General features: G+C 44.4%; 2 protein-coding genes across 8 annotated transcripts in view; one reads left to right on the forward strand and one right to left on the reverse strand.

Moving 5' to 3' along the window:
- LYRM4 (LYR motif containing 4) overlaps positions 1-11,774 on the forward strand; it is a 162,730-nt gene extending 150,956 nt beyond the window's left edge. Inside the window, exon 3 of the mRNA XM_046639997.1 lies at positions 11,321-11,774. Within this exon, the coding sequence (XP_046495953.1) occupies positions 11,321-11,389 (69 nt within the window). The 3' untranslated portion in view covers positions 11,390-11,774. The remainder of the gene's footprint in view (positions 1-11,320) is intronic.
- The window catches only part of PPP1R3G (protein phosphatase 1 regulatory subunit 3G), a 155,800-nt gene that overhangs the window by 121,996 nt on the left and 17,418 nt on the right, over positions 1-16,386 (reverse strand). The window contains exon 2 of one of the 7 annotated variants that reach the window (XM_046639995.1): positions 1,610-1,663. The exons of the other annotated variants lie outside the window; for them this stretch is intronic. The gene's annotated coding sequence lies outside the window, so the exon portion shown is untranslated. Of the gene's footprint in view, positions 1-1,609; positions 1,664-16,386 lie in introns of those variants that run through there. 7 annotated transcript variants of the gene reach the window in all.

Below are 16,386 nucleotides of genomic sequence, written 5' to 3' on the forward strand. Positions count from 1 at the left end.
CTATCATTATTATACAAGTATGAAGTTGTCATAGTCTTAATAAAATGGCTATAGTATGACTATTGAAGCAAATGAAAGTGAGGAAAAGGCCCATCTGCTAGATTGCAGTGGCCTTAACAGCAGAATGGTAAGAGGCTCTTTTTAAAATCAGCTGAGGTAAAAAGTTGGGACAGGCAGATTAATTTCCTTGCACTTTCCCCGTAGCAGTTAAAGATGAGCACATTTAAAGAAGCAGCCATATCCTGTTTGCACATGGCTTCTTCCACTGCAGCCGTTCCCTCCAGGTGGGTGGAAGGAGGCTGCTGCTGCAGCTGCAGGGAGCGCCTCTACGCGGCCTATTCTGGGGAAGCCAGGAGGACACGCAGTGGGGCAGGTAGAGGGTGGGCTGTACCAGGCTTGCTCTGACCCTCCAACACCCAGGTAATCTGGCCTGTGCCCCGTGTTGCCCACTGCTGCAGCCTGTCCTGCTCCGAGGCATGCGAAAGCAGGACCTGGGGGAAGAGAAGGTAGGGCCACGGATTACAAGACTAGGATCAGGGAGAGAAGTGTCTTTGTACCTTATAGTGTCACTCTAAGAGGCCGCACTGTTAATGAGGGCCAGGGAATGCATCTTCCTATCCTCCATGCACCTGGTCTTTAGAGGTGCTGGGTGTTTGTGGATGATTTCTACCTGGTGGTCTGGACCACTGCTCTGGTGGGCAGATGGCTATGAAACTGGAGACAGACACTGGCTGTCTTCTTGCCACATTCCCAAATTCTCCCTCCCCCACCTCTGAGAGATCAAAGCAGAGCTGGCCACATGGGGACACTGGATACAAACAGTCTGCTAGATGCTGGACAGGAGTCCCCTGGAGTCAGCTGTGAAGCACTGTGTAACTAAGGTTCTGTGAGATGAATGGGTCCAAACAGCAAGCATACCATGTTGCTTGTTAGCGCGACTGCAACTCAGTCACCAAGCCCTTCTTGAAACTGGGAAGAACTCAGGACCCAAACATTACATCAGAGTGAAACCTGGCACGTCGCTGGGATGGCGACAACAAGAGCCCAGGCAAACCACCAGAGATAATGTCCCATCAAAGGTCTCGCGCCTACACGGAGCTCAGCTGCACCTTAGCCCCTGAACTCAGTGCTCTGCATCACTGACACTGCAGCGGCACAGCCCAAATCCCGGGATGGCTATCGTTAGTTACAGGTGATGCAAGTGACTAGGCTGGCAGCTCCTGGGATGGTGCCGGGACCAGCAAGTGCTTGACTGTATGTTTACCACTTACTTGGGGAACTTTCTGGGACAATCAGGTGCTATTTTACCCCTTCAGGGACACCTTTTTTCAGGGTCAGCTTGAATCACTTCTCATTTTAATATTTGTTTTAAGTGAATATACTTGAGAAGGCAAGCTCAGCACAAAATATTAGAAAGACAAATACTGAGTTAGATTACCCACCACTTCAGACGAATCGTTTCTAGAGATATGCAGATGGACTACTTCATTCGGTTTTGCTGTCTCCCTCATCTGATGACGATGGCACCAGGCTTGGTTAGACAGTACAGAGCACAGCCACCCACACTGCTCCGTTGGACTTACAAGTCCTGGACTCTGTGGGTTTCCAGGCTTAGGGAGAGCATTCATCGTCTGAGACGTCTGTCACCATAACAGATTCAAAACTTCCAGAGGAACGAATGAACAGATCCAAAGTCAAGGTTATAGTACCAAAGAAATGACACTCAACACAGAAGAGAGTTTCCAGAGTATGAACCAGAAGGTGCACTTGTAATTTTTTCCTTAAATTCAAGCTTGTGAAATATGCTGATTTACTGGCCTCTTTTAAAAACTGCCAGGCTGAGTTTGATGCTTTTTGGTGTTAAGCAGCCTGGAATGGGCAAGGGTACCCGGATGAGAGACAGTGAGCATTCCCTCCCCTGGTGTGCTCACACCTCTCTCCAGACCCAGGCTCTCTGGAAAGTTTCTCTCCAACAATCCCACACTCAACCGTTTCTGACTGAAGGCCGTGGCTGGTGGCCGCTGCCCTACCTCCCTCTCACGGGCTGAAGTCGCGCTCATGAAAGAAATGATGGGAAACAAAAGAAACAAACAAACAAGAGATCAAAGTCCACACATTTTTCTACAACTTGCCCCTTTTCAAGCTCAGCATCTTTTCATGTCAGGACACACAGATCTACTTCTTTTCGAACAGCTTTGTATTCCTTGGGTCCCATCCCTGCAGGGACCTGCCACGTGATATCCAGGGACATTAGTACAAATGGTCAGCCACATTCTCACTTTTCCAGGGCTGGGGAGCCTTCCAGGAATGATATTAAACCTTAAACAACATTGGGGTCAGATCTATACCAACATATCTGATTAACTGGGCCCCCTTCTCTCTCCCTCACCCAGAAGTCAGGTTGAAAAGAAAACCCATATGGACATGAGAGAAAAACACCATAGTGGGTACATATCAACCCTGGTTTTTTGTCTGTTTTTTTGGAAAAGGATTCACCCACTAGAAAAAAAAACTGATAATTTAAAAATATTAATAAATGCTCAGCATCAATCCCCTTAGATTAGTGCTCCTTCTCAGGGTGACAGTCCAACGCAAGGGAATGATGTCACATGCATTGGATCCCTTCCCCCACATCCCTAATGAGAAGTTACATGAATGGGGCCCCAGCCACATGTATTTTGGAGAGCTGACCCTGTGGTTCTGAGGCCCAGTCCTTGTTAGGAACCACTGCCTTATATGCACATCTGTTCAAAAAGGGCTTATTCCTGCAGAGGGGCAAGTATGCTTGATGGAATGGCAACCCCTGCCAGCTGCCCACAACTTCAGTCTCCTCTGAGGCCATGGTTCTCTGAGATCAATTAAAACAGCTTGATTTCCTTTACCCTAAAGGCCTGGAATACAGAGACTATGACATGGTGGGCTTTTTTTTTTTTTTTTTAACTGAACCTCAGACATGCAGAAAAACAACAGAATGGCCCAGAAATCTGAAAACAATGCATTAGAATTAGGGCAACCATATAATTCATCATCCAGACCCTTGAGAGGGAAAGAAGGCTCTATTAATAATCACGCTGGGACAATAGGTGTAAACTGGACGTGTGGTCGTGCTAATGAGAGTACACACTCCTGCATCTAGTTTCTCTCTTGTCTCTGGAAGCAAGGATGAGATACATTGTTAACTGTGACATGGGATTTAGGGAAGAGATAGGAATTTGTTCCTCACTTCCAGACACATCACAGAGGAAATAAGAGGTAACTCCTCACCACCACTCTCCACATTAGGAATATCTAATATCTAAAATTCAAGGCTTACAGAGTTGAATGGAGATAGTGTGTGTATGGGGAAAGAGAACACAAAAGGACCCATCCCTGGGTTCTTTGAACTGGCCTTTCTCTACTAGTACATTTAATTGTTGACTGAATTTTCAAAGATCCAGTTTGAACATTTCAGGCATCTTCTATGGCATAAAATAATGGGAAAATTAAAAGTAGTAATGTTATATGTAAACATTTTGAAAAACAGACTACTGAATTCTAGAAAGGAAAAAAGGCATCTGCTTCGAGAGCTATATTTAGGGGAAGACCCTGTGACCTATATTTATAAATTCGGGTTTCATAATACCTCTTATTGCTAAATAGAAGAGACTGAAAAAAATTATATAGAAGTTCATGTATTCCTATTTCAGTTTTCTTCTTGGAAAAATTATTAGGAAGCATAAAGTGTGATAAAAGTGGTCTATTTGAAAAATGTTTATTATAGCAGGTGACTTAATTATCGCAAGGCTGTGACAGCAACTCTCCACACTGCGATCTCACCAGAAAGAATGCAAGCAGCCTGGAAAGCTATCTGATGTTGTTCAGGCCAGAGGAAGGGCACAAATGTGCTCTCCTTCTGCCAGACAGGTGAACAGGCGGCAGGCAGCAGGCAGCAGGCAGCAGAAAGTATGGTCTGATAGGAGGCCAAAGATTGTAATCCTACTATCAAAGATTCATTGTATTGGTGACTCTAAAGGTTTTGGGGAGTGTTCCAAAGGCCCAGTCAAATGTAGCTATCTTAGGAAAGTGTGTCAGGAGGCAAAGGTACATGACAAATAAAGTGCGTCTTCTAGAAAGGCCAGAGTTACTTGTCATTTTTATACTAAAAACATTTTTATACTAAAATGAGCATAAATGCATATGGAGCAGAATACACCATTTACATGAAGATCAATATGAGACTTCAAAGAAATGTTCTAGTTACTGAAGCCTCTTCAAGCCAAGCCCCAAGCCCCCATGAGTATGATTTTGTGTATTAATTACTTCTGTATAATAGGATCTCGTTTCTAACTCCCTCTTCTATTCTGTTCATTTCTCTCTCTTTGGGCTAGTGCCACAGTGTTTTAATTGTATCTCAAAAATGCTTAAATATCTTTCTTTTCAAAATGTTCTTTCTTATTCTTGTCTTCATATTCATTCAAATAAACATTAAAGTCATTTTGCCAAGTATCTCAAAAAATCCTGTTAGGATTTTTATCATCATTGTGTTAAACATAAATTAATTTGGCAAAAGATTAACATTTTTATGATTCAGTATTTCCATGAACATGGTATATCTCTCATTTCATTCAAATTTATATTTCTAAGTTTTATGATTTTCTTTCTAAAAATCACACGCATTTCTTATTTAGATTTTCTAGGTGTGTTATTTTTGTTGTTGTAACTTTTGTTAATCTCTTTTCTCATATTTTCAGTGTGATCCACTCAGATGCTGGCTTCTTATATGTGAAAATGGAAAGGCATGCCCATCTGAGCAGCTACTCTCCTTCCAAATATGGAAACTAAACACCAAAGGTGGAGTTTGCTTGTAAAAAGCCTGTAAATTGATGATGATGATAATGGTATCTTTATCATAAAGTTGTTGTGAGATTAGAATTAAACACTTTATATTAATTGATTTAGTTAATTAAATGCTTAGAACAGTGCCTAGCACAAAGAAATGCTCATTAAATGTTACCATTACTTTCATCATCGTTATCGTTATTACTTTTTAGTAGTAATAGCATTACCATCATTAATAGTTATAGTATAATTATTACAATGCCGGGGGCAAGATTTGGCACTATCCCTCATTGAACAGGGAACCATCCCTGCCTGGGTGGTTTTACCACTTCAGAGAGGGAAGAGAGCAGGGACAGTCCTACCCCTTGCCTTCACCAGCAAAGCCAGATGTCAGTGTCTCTCCCATAACTTTTCAGTGACCAGGGGCACCTCCTTTTCATACCAAACTGCGCTAACCAGCTAGAAGTATCATGGGCCCTACCTGGACCGGAAGCTGTGGCCTAGAGCAGAGGCGAGGAAAGAATGGACTTGGCAGTCAGTCCTCAAGTCCAGCCCAGAAAGTTCCAATTCAAAACCAGGTGGTGGTCTTGGGCATCACTGACACCCTCTCTCCACAGTGCAGGGGAGTTTAATAAGTACAAAATCATACACTCTATGACTAGAGAGTGAGGAATTTTGGAGATCCTTGAGGTCAGGATCTGAGACCCTGTGGTATTCAACTTGACAACAGACAGGCCTTGCACAATGCTGTGCACATAAGTAACATTTAACAACCCTTTATTACTGCACACCTGGTGCCGTTCTTATTTAATCCTCCAACAGCAGGAAGGCATTTAATGTATTTGGGGCCTAGGAAGTATTTGGGGCAATTGGTGCATTTTCTTCAAGTCTAGTATCTCATTTGATTCTCGGAACAACCCTGTGAAATAGGCAGGGAGTAGCAGAGGCCCCACCTCCCCCATCCCTGGTGATTGAGCCCAGCTCCTCTGGGTCAAAATCAGATCGAGATGTGTTGCACTGGAGACAGCGCATTGCTTCAGATGAGTAAGCAATGAAGACCTGAAACATTGTACTAAATTTTATTTTCCTGGATCCTACTTCTTCCTTCCCAGCAGGTTATTTGTCTAATGAGTCTCAGAGCTCATAAGTGTTTCTGGGCCATCCAGTCATCCCATCTACTTGCAGTTGAGTAATCTGTGTATTTTTCTAATGGACTCTAATGCTAACTCCTAAAGTTTATAGAATAAAAGTGTGATCAACTTTAATGACCAATTTATGCACGGCTGTATAAGTCAGTTTGGGATTCCGGAGGGACTGTAAATTGGAGCTGTTAATTGCGCCTCCTCACTTCCATTGACCAGTTCCTCTCACCTGCAGCTGGGAAGCAACATGCTCTGTCATTAGCACTGCAGCATCCGTCCCCACCTGGCCCCCTGATGCATGCTGACACATTTTATAGCCTAAATAAATGTGACACAACAGTTACACAAACATTTATTGCCTCGTCTCTATAGCCCTCATTGAGATAACTTTTTAATATTTCTTCTCTATGTGAACTGAATATTTCCCTTACCTCTTCTGTAATTGCTCTAGGTTGCTCCCTCATAGCCCTGGATTATAGCCTTAAACCTTCTGCTGGGCCAAATTTAAATCATTTGATTTTGCTTAACAGTGAGTGAACATTCTTTTACAGTAAATGGTCCTATTGCTATTTTTGTTAACTTGCCTTTATCAGTTCCATATTTCCACTAGTAGCTCTCCACCAAAGCACTTTATAATCACTTATAGATCTGGGTTTTAGAACCATTAGACATAGAGCCTTATAAGCAGGGATACCAGACAGTGGTATTTTTAGTTATCAAGTACTTACTGAGCACCTTCTAGTGGGTGGCACTATCCTAAACTATGCTATGAGGCAGCTAAGTCAAGTAGAACATAAGCCCCTCCTTTTTCCTACTCCCCATCAGTCACTGATACTCACACAGAGTAACTGAAACAGGCACACAAATGATGATGGTACAAGGCTGCATGAGTGCCACCCGAGTGGCACAGATACGTGCAGTAAGTGTTCCCAGGCGAGAGAGCCCCTTCTGCAGAGCGGGCCAAGGGAAGCTTCAACCATTGGCCCAAAGGGTAGCTGGGCTTTTGCCTGGTAGAAATGGAGTGAGCCTTTCTTGGTGAAGTGGCCTGAGCAAAGACACAGAAGTTAGAAGACCCAAGGTCTCCTGGCAGTCAGTGACAAGCTCACTGACATGAGAGGGTGGACGGCCATCAGAGGACTGTAAACATCAACCAAGGGGCCTGCATAGATGGAAAGATATTAATCTTTGTGCCCTCTTAACACTATTAACATTAAGATCTAATTTCATTCTTTCTTTTTCCCCAAAGAGCCATAAAAGTGTTGTATCGGAATGGAATTTTTAAAATCTAATTCATACTCCTGTCAAAACAGACTATGAATTTTAAGATTTGTTTTGATTTAAAGTTTTCTAAAACTTGAGCTCTTTGGGTCACCCCGTTGTTTTTCATTCTGTAGCTTTCTTTGGAGCCTTTTACGTGGAGCTTGATTGGGACTAGCTCACCCCATATCACAACTGCGTTTCTTTCAAGAGAGCAGTTACCCCCAAAGGCTCCACGCTTCAGATGGTGGACTTTGAGAAACTCGTCATGTGTTAACTGTGTTCGTGGGCCTTCGGTTAGGAACACAGCAGAAGAGCATGCAGCAGAGAGCCCTGTGTTCTTGTTCTAGCCCACCCACCGGGAAGGAAGGTGGCCATTAGCACATGCGGCGTCCACACAGTGAGTCACCTGGGAGAAGGCGTGTTCATTCTGTGGTGTGATGGATGTGCTGCTGGACGTTCAAAGGGTCCACAAAGGGAGGTGTCAAACAAATGACTCTTTTTGGAAAATAGTTTTGCAAGATCTATCAGGAACCATAAAAATATTCATACCTGTTTACCTAATAATTCCACTTCTAGAAACCTTTTATAAGAAAAAAAAATCAGAGATGCTATAAAAGATTTATACATAAGAATGGTAATCCCAGCACTAAGTGGAAACAATGTAAATGTCCATATGACAATGATTAAAGTATATCTTTACAATGGAGTATTATGCAGTTATTAAAAATATCCTTTCAGAGAACATTTAGTGACATAAGGATTATAATATGAAGTTAAGTAGAAAAAGCAAGTTATGATATGATTCCCAATTTAAATATTGTGTATTTGTTTACTCATACACACACACATGCATTTTAAATCTGTGAATTAAAAGACTAGACAGAAAAATACCAAAATATTAATAGCCACATACTCTAAAGCCAATATTTAGGGAAAAATAACAAGATCTTCATAAAGTGCTTGTGTAGTTTTAAATTTTAACTTCAGAAATTTCCAGGCTGTCTGTTAATGGCACCTTGCCAGGTGATAGGGATATTGTTTCTACTTATCCTAGGGCACAGCTCACCTCCTTCTCTGCAGTGACTTCTTCTTCAATAGTCATATGATCTACGATTAAAATTCACAATATGCATTCATATCAGTTAGGATTTAGTTTAGGTGTGTATAACAAGAAACCCAAATAACAACAGCTCTAAAAAAAATGGAGGTTTATTTTTCTCTCAGCCAAAAAAAGTTGACATTAAGCTTTCCAGGGCTGGTATGGTGGCTCCATGGTCATCAAAAACCTGGGCATCTTCTTTCTGTCCGTCATCCTTAGTGTGTGGCTCCCATATCAAACTTATCTCACGGTGCTGGATGGCTGCTGATGTTCCAGCCATCAGGTTCATATTCCAAGCAGAAAGGAGGCAAAGTAAGGAGAGGAAGTGGAGTGCTCCTGAGCTGAGGCAGCCCCCTTTAAAGAACTTCCCCAGAAGCTAACACCTCATTGGCCTCCTCTAGCTACAAGGGAGGCTGGACAATATAGTCTTTTGGATGTATATATTGTCCCCAGTAAGGAAAAAGGAGAGACAGATATTGGGTAGGCCACAATTACATAATGTGGTTATCTTAAATTTTAATAAATGTTTTTGCACCCCTTCATTGAAGTTTTTGTGATTGCTACAACTGTGTTAAAGTTACATGTAATTAATGTTAAAAAGAATCAGCATTGGCTAGGGAAATGGAAGAGGAACAACGTTTTGGGAAAAGCACTGGACAGGGGTCGGCAGATGTAGATTCAGGTCTTTGCTCCTCCATGAGTTGACCTCTCTGAGCCTTCATTCCTCACCAGAACAATGAGAGTGGTAATTCTTGTCTACGGGGATTGATCTTGAACATCCTCTTGTTGGTTCTCTCTTCTGTACATCACCCACGTATTTCCCTGGCCTGCCCAGCTCTGTACCTGCTGTTTGCCTTCACACCTTAGTGAAGTGATCTTTTTAATCACAAATCTGAGTAAGTCGGTCTTCTATTTTTAATTTTTAAAAATTTTCCTGAGAGGGGCTGGCCCCGTGGCCGAGTGGTTAAGTTCGCGCGCTCCGCTGTAGGCGGCCCAGTGTTTCGTTGGTTCGAATCCTGGGCGCGGACATGACACTGCTCATCAAACCACGCTGAGACAGCGTCCCACATGCCACAACTAGAAGGACCCACAACGAAGACTATACAACTATGTACCAGGGGGCTTTGGGGAGAAAAAGGAAAAAAATAAAATCTTTAAAAAAATAAAAAAAATAAAAAATAAATTTTCCTGAGAATGAGTTTGGCATCCCTGATTTGGCCATAGCCTCCCTTCCTCTTATTCTCTCTCTTCTCTACCCACCTGCCATCCACATTCACAGCCTATGACGACTTTGACGTTCTCCATAAGCCCAGATGTGTCATGTGCGTTCACAGCCGGCTGCCTCTGTGGGTGCCATCCCTCTATCTGCAATGTGCTTCTCCCTAGTCCCTGGGTCTGCTGCTCAGCCCACTGAACTCCTCTGAGGCCTCACTTCAAAGCCATCTCCCCTGGGAAGTCTTTGAACCCCCCTCCGGCTGAGCCCCGTCTCCTGCTGTATTCCTCTAGTCCTGCATGTTGCCCACGTTGGTAGCACCTACTGGACCGTAGGGTGATCACCTCCTTTCTTGTCTGTCTCCCCTCCCAGACTCAGAGCTTCCTGAGGGCAGGAGTCATGTCCTCATGTCTCGCCTGACCACAGTGCCTGGCGCAGCAGGTGCTCACCACTTGTCTGCCTGATAGCTGGGGGCTGTGGCTGCTCTTTGAGGCCTCCTCTAGGGTTCACTGGGTCTTTCATTCAACAAACACCTGTTCCTAGCTTGCAGCAGGTGACTGGCATTGCACTTAAAAGAAAGACCCCTGCCCTGTGTCTGTGTCTCCGCTGCACACAGCCATTTGTTCACCATTTCCCTTGGCCCCCTTCCTTCTCTTTCACTTGTCAGTGGTCTGCTGAGCACTGTTGTCTGCCAGGACTGTGGGCCACAGAGTAACAGACATGCATGCTTCACCAGCTAGGAAGATGTAGCAAATGGCATGGGAAAATGGAAAAATTCAGATGGTCTACTGGGGCTGTCATTGGTGTACCTTAGTAGTGACATAATCTCCCCTTTTCCTGGGTCACCATTTTGAAATAGGGTATTAAGGCAAGAAGGGAAGCCACCTGAGGGTCTTGAAGCTGACCTCTGGCCACTCTGGTGGCTGCTCTAGCCTTTGGGAGTTTCCTCATTTACTTAAAGATCAGTTAGTCACCCCAGATTACCCACAGACAGTGGCCAACTGCTCTGAAATCCTTTCTTCACCAATTCTACCTGCTCCTAAGAAAGTATCACATACTTTTGGAGAAAAATTGTGATGAAGACCCTTTGTTCAAAAGGAAGGACCAGTCACCTTCTGTGGCCCTAGGTTATGGCTCCAGCATCCACCTGGGACAGTGGGAACACTTGGGCACTAACAGAGACACTTCATTTAAGAGGACACTTAAAAAGAAAAGGGCAGGAAAGAGGAGAGGCAGGAGGTGAATAAAGAGACTGCTGTCCTCAGCCACACCAGGTCAGGTGTCCCCGTATCATTTGCATCACCCTTAATGCCACCCTTTCTGTAGCCCAAAATAGACAAAACACATGCTGCTTTATGCTGGAAGTTTCTCCTTATGGAAGAAACAGTTCTAAAGGATGGTGGTCCTCTTAGGTGAGGAGTTGCTGTGCACACATCTGGATGGCTCTCCCTCCAGCCACCAGCTGGGGAACCTGGTGGATAGTCTCACCAAGCTCATGACAGCCCAAGAAACCCAGGCTTCGGCTGCTGGTGCCATTTCAAAGGCAAGAAGGAGTGAGTGTGTGGATCTCTAACATGTTCTCACAGTGAGGGTAGTGGGAATTAGATGGTACAGGGAATTAGCAAAGGCAAATCTGATGACTACGCTTTGCCCCACAGTCCAGTTTCCAGCAGGGGACAGCTCTGTGATAGCATACATTTGCATTTAAATGTTAAAAATGCTCTTTCTGACTTTTCACAGTGAATGGAGTCCCATGGTTCTTGATCTGTGTCTTTTCTTTGCCTTCAGGTCCACATTGGCCAACTGTATTCGACTGACAAGCTTATCATTGAGACTCAGGAGAAGCCCAGGACCTAGCGAGCCGGGACCAGCCACTACCGGTAGCCATGGACCACCTTCAGCATCCATTCTATGCTTGGGATGGGGGCTCCCAACAGACCACGAATGGCCTCTTCCATCAGCTTAAAATAGCTTCTTGCTCTGCCTGCCCTGTAGGAGCTGATAAACTGAGTGAGGTTTCCGTTCTTCTGCAGCCTTAGTGAAAAAGGATGGCTGTCTCTCCTTGGTTCAAGTGTTAGAATGAGGAGCTGGAGTTCACTCACAATAATGCTGTGTATTATTGTGTCTCCTCTCCACCCCACCCCTCCTTTGTAGCTTATCGCCACTTATACAGAGCATTTCCAGACTTTGTTTTTTGATCCTTGACAATAAACAGAATTGTCTCCCTCAGCCTTCTATACCAGATAGACTCATCTTCATAAATGCACTTTCGTTTCCTGCTGATGCAGGTCCTGCGGGGGGCGGGGGAGGAAGGCCAACAGGAGCATCCAGCCCTGAGCTGAGTCCTCCCTTTGTGAAGGCAAGTGCAAGCACCAGAGATTTAGGGGACACCAGGGAGTAGGGAAGGGCCGAAGGTCTGGAAGATGCACCCTGTGATTTATACCCGGGCCCATGCAACAACGAAGGTGGCCCACGTGTGGACACACACCTGGAGACAGGGTACTTCACAACCTGGCTACTCAGCATGTGGTCTGAGGATCAGCAATGTCCGCCCCACCTGGGGACCTGTTGGAAATGCAAAATCTCAGGCCCCACCCCAAGACTTTAATCAGAATTGTCAGTGGAACACATCGCAGCGACTCCAGCACACACTGAAGGCTGAGAGGTGCCGCTCTCAGCACTGCTTCCCCGAGCTCACTCACCAAGTCAGAATCACCCGGAGAGTTTGAGCGTTTCTAAAAAGACAAGTATCTTGGCACTTCACTCCTTGGATTCTGACTTAGTGAGTGAGAGGTGAGGCACAATAATTTATATATACATTTTTAAAGCATTCTCTGTTTTTAATGTTTAGCCAGTTCAGGAAACTCTGCTCTTTGAGTATGTTATGGGTAATAAAGATGTCATTTATATATCAGTTCAAAACATGGAAAGAAGGTATTAGGTGACTGACTTGACTTCTGGGGAGTTTATGAGGGACCCAGGCACTGTCCAAGTGACTTCTTATTTCTGTTTGTAAACAGTAGTAAATGAATTCATTACTTATGTGTTTACGTTTGGTACAGGCTCATATAAATATTTACAGGTCCTAAAATAGCCACGAAAGTGTCACCAAACCTGTTCCTGAGCCATTTTAATTCTCACTGTCCTGTGAGTCGAGCCTGAGCAGTCTGAGTACACATCCTCCTCACTCTCATGGCACAACATTGTGTCTATCCATCTCATCTATGGATTATAGGTTTTGTTGTAATGGTGCATTCAAAATAGATTAAACATGTACTATTCTATTTGGCAATACAACTTGTGATTTCAGGATGCTTTTGCCCATGGATAGTCTTGTGCACCTGTGAGACCAGTGCCGTTCTGGATCTGTTACCCTCTGAACAGGCCCCACACAGTCTGGGGGCTGTGGTGTGAGAATAACTGTTCCACAGACGGTGAGCATCAGTGATGTGGGAAATGGGCTCTCCTCCTCAGCTGACTGTCTCGGGCAGTCTCCTGGCCCTTGTCTGTGAGCCGGGGGCACTTTTCCACTCTGCCTCAGTAGAGGACGTGGTCCTTCAGCAACAACTACATCCGACAGCCGTGCTAACGGATGTCACCTCTGATTTATACTTCATTCATTAAAGCAGCTGCTACTTGGAAACCCAAGTCCCGATTGGAACCTTTCCCCTCGCAGTATGAAATTTCTGGCAGGAAAACAGCTCCACAGGAGACTTTCCCCCTCCCGATTTTAGTCACAGAGGCAGTGGGCCCAGCAAACTGAACTTGTTCTTCAGGCCTTTAACAGCAGCTTGCTTTTATGTCAATTGAAGCACATGAACAGGTTTCAACATGCCCAAAGCCTTAATGAACGGAGCTAATTTTTGTAACTCAAATCAAATTATGCATTTGGAATCTGTGGAAAGATCTGAGAATTCTGTGACATAAAAAGCCACAAACAAGGGTCTTGATCCTCTCAAATTCCAGGTGCAGGTATAGCAGGCAGAGCCTCACCTGGGAATTGCTCAATTCAGAGGACCCAAAGTTGACCCTAGAGCTTTGAATAAAGTGATATTCCCATGGAGACTATTGCTTGTGTTTCCATAGTAAGGCATTCCACTTGCTTGAGTAGACCCCAGCTGAGGGACTTGGGGTGAGAGGATTGTTAGAGAGCTGACCCTCCATCTCTGTCGGCCTCACAGAACTCTTTAGTAGATGCAGCTGTTCTGAAGGTGGGATTCAGGCCGGGGTTTAGAGATCACTTTCCAGTGTCAACATTTAGCAGACAAGAAATACTGCCATAAGGTAATTTATCCTGAGACAAAAAACCATTGGCGAAGCATGGCTGTTTCCTAGAGATAACGTTTGGTCGGTCTGGCTGTAATGTTTTAATATCTTATGTGGCCAAGTACGTGACTATGTTATCCCAACAGCTATTGTTCTCTGGTTTGTGGAACTGAAATATGATCGTCCTGGAATTGATGTGGCTTGCTTTCCATCTACTCTGCCCTGCCACCAAGGAGCAGTTACCTTTAATTCCCTTCATCCAGAGCCTCACCCAACATCTCAAGCCCCCAGATACAACCAGTAGTGCAACCAGGAGCAAAGGGGACAGGCTGGGGTGAAGTCTACAGAGATGACAAAGCATCAGAGCCGATAGACATTAGAGATCACCTAGTCCAACCCCCAAATCTGCAGGTGTGAAAACTAAGATCCTGAGCATCTCTTTATCATTTGCAGATCCAGGCCCTTTCCCCTACAGGCCTTTCTCTCATCTTTCTTGTCATTCATTCAATATTGATTTAGAGCCAGCTAGTGCCAGGTGCCAAGGAGAGACCAGCACAGGATACAAGACACAGCCTCTGCCTTCACAGAGCTTGCAGTCTAGCAGGGAAAGCCAATAAGAAAGTGACAGGTCTGACAAGCGTTACAAAGGGTGAAATACAGTGCTCTAGGAGCTCATGGTGGGGCTCAGGGAAGGCCTCCCTGAGGAAGGGAGGTGGAAGTTTAAGACTAAATGAGGAAGAGTTGACGGGGCAAAGGGTAGGGAGAGGAGCTCTCTAGGCAAGAGGAATAGCATATGCAAAGCCCTGAAGTGTGGAGGGGAAGTGCAATGCAAGGAACTAAAAGAAGCTGAGGATGGCTGGCAGACAAGGATTGGTAGAAAGTCAGGGACCACACCGTGGAAGGCCCTGGGAGCCTTGGCCAAAGGACTGTAAGGAGCTGTTGAAGTTTTTAAGAAGGATGACATTTGTATTTTTAAAAGGTCACACTGCTGTAGGGGGAATAGATTAGGAGGGATGCAGGGAAACCAACTTGGCTGGGGTGGGGGGTGGGGGGGGTGGCGGGTGGGTTAGATTGAACATTGTAATCCAGGGAAGAGATGGTAGCAGCTTCAACTAGGAGAGTGACAGCTCGAAAGGAGCATCACTGTCACCCTGAGAAGAACTTGCTTTGACTAGGTTGCTCTTCCAAGGGGGATGAGAGACATGTGGAGCAGAGATGCCCCAGCTAAGCCTGGTGTACATGAGCCAGCTCCCAGCTGACTGCAGATGCACAAGGAAGTCCAGCTGAGCCTCCCAGCCAAGTCTAGCTTAGCTCAGCCAACTTCAGCCAACCCTCAGACATGTGATAATACATTATTGTTTGATTGATAAAACAATAATACATTATTGTTTAAAGCACTGAGTTGGGGGGTAGTTTGTTTTGAAGCAATAACAAACTAATAAAGGGAGCATCTAGTATATTACCTTAATTTATTACTTTTCCAGGGCCACATAGCAAACCAAAGTGTAGGCAGACAAACTTGGCAAAACTGTGGGTCTCTTGTATAGGGCCACTTCCACAAGTATCTTCAAAGTACCGTGTACAGTTCTCACAGGTCTTACAGACAGAAGGGGTTGCAAACCACTGGACCCCATTAGGGTGTACGTTGAGAACAAAACAGGACAAACAAAAGAAAACAGAGTCAACAGGACTTGATGACTGATTGGATGTGAAGTGTGTAGGGGTGTGAGGGGAGGCCAGGAGGAGTCCCAGGTTTGGGGCTTGGGTAACTGAGCAAACGTTGGGCCACTGGCTGAGAAAAGACAGGAGAGGGCACTGTCTGAAGCTTTCTCCTGCCAGGTTCAAACAACATCAAGTTCAAGCGGAAAGACCAGTGTCTATGAATTTATAGTTTACTTTCAATGGTTGAAAATATTATTTGTTTATTTGTTTTACCAAAAAAAAAAAAATCCATTGGAGTAATACAATTTGAAAGACCCTTATAAAGAGATTTTATCTGTTGCTCTCTGTAGAACAAATATCCTCTTTCTATAGGTAAAGCCTATAGATAGTATTATCACTGGGGACAGGGATAATAGGGGGAAATTTTCTGTATTTAGCAAAAGATGACATGAAATTTTAAAAAACAAAAGGCTGAGGAAGGTTGGTCTACATACTCTAAGAATACGGTCCTAAGAATGAAACTAAAATGCACAGTAAAATATCAAGAAGTATACAGAAAGTACACAAATACGTTTTATAACAAAAAGCTGCTTTTTTCCTTTGGTTAAGTATGTCATTAAAACTGTTATTTGCTTTCTTTTTTTTTTTTGGATTTTTTTTTTTTTTTTTGAGGAAGATTAGCCCTGAGCTAACATCCATGCCCATCTTCCTCTACTTTATGTGTGGGACGCCTACCACAGCATGGCTTGCCAAGTGGTGCCATGTCCACACCTGGGATCCGAACCGGAACATGCGCACTTAACCGCTGTGCCACTGGGACAGCCCCTGCTATTTGCTTTCTTGCTTAAAGAATATCTCAGGTATTGAGGCCAGGCTGTAAGTATAGCAGCAGCTCAAGGAATAATCAGCACTCTGAAAGCAGGAGA

This window comes from Equus quagga, chromosome 15, assembly GCF_021613505.1.
Source record: "Equus quagga isolate Etosha38 chromosome 15, UCLA_HA_Equagga_1.0, whole genome shotgun sequence".
Taxonomy (NCBI): Eukaryota; Metazoa; Chordata; class Mammalia; order Perissodactyla; family Equidae; genus Equus; species Equus quagga.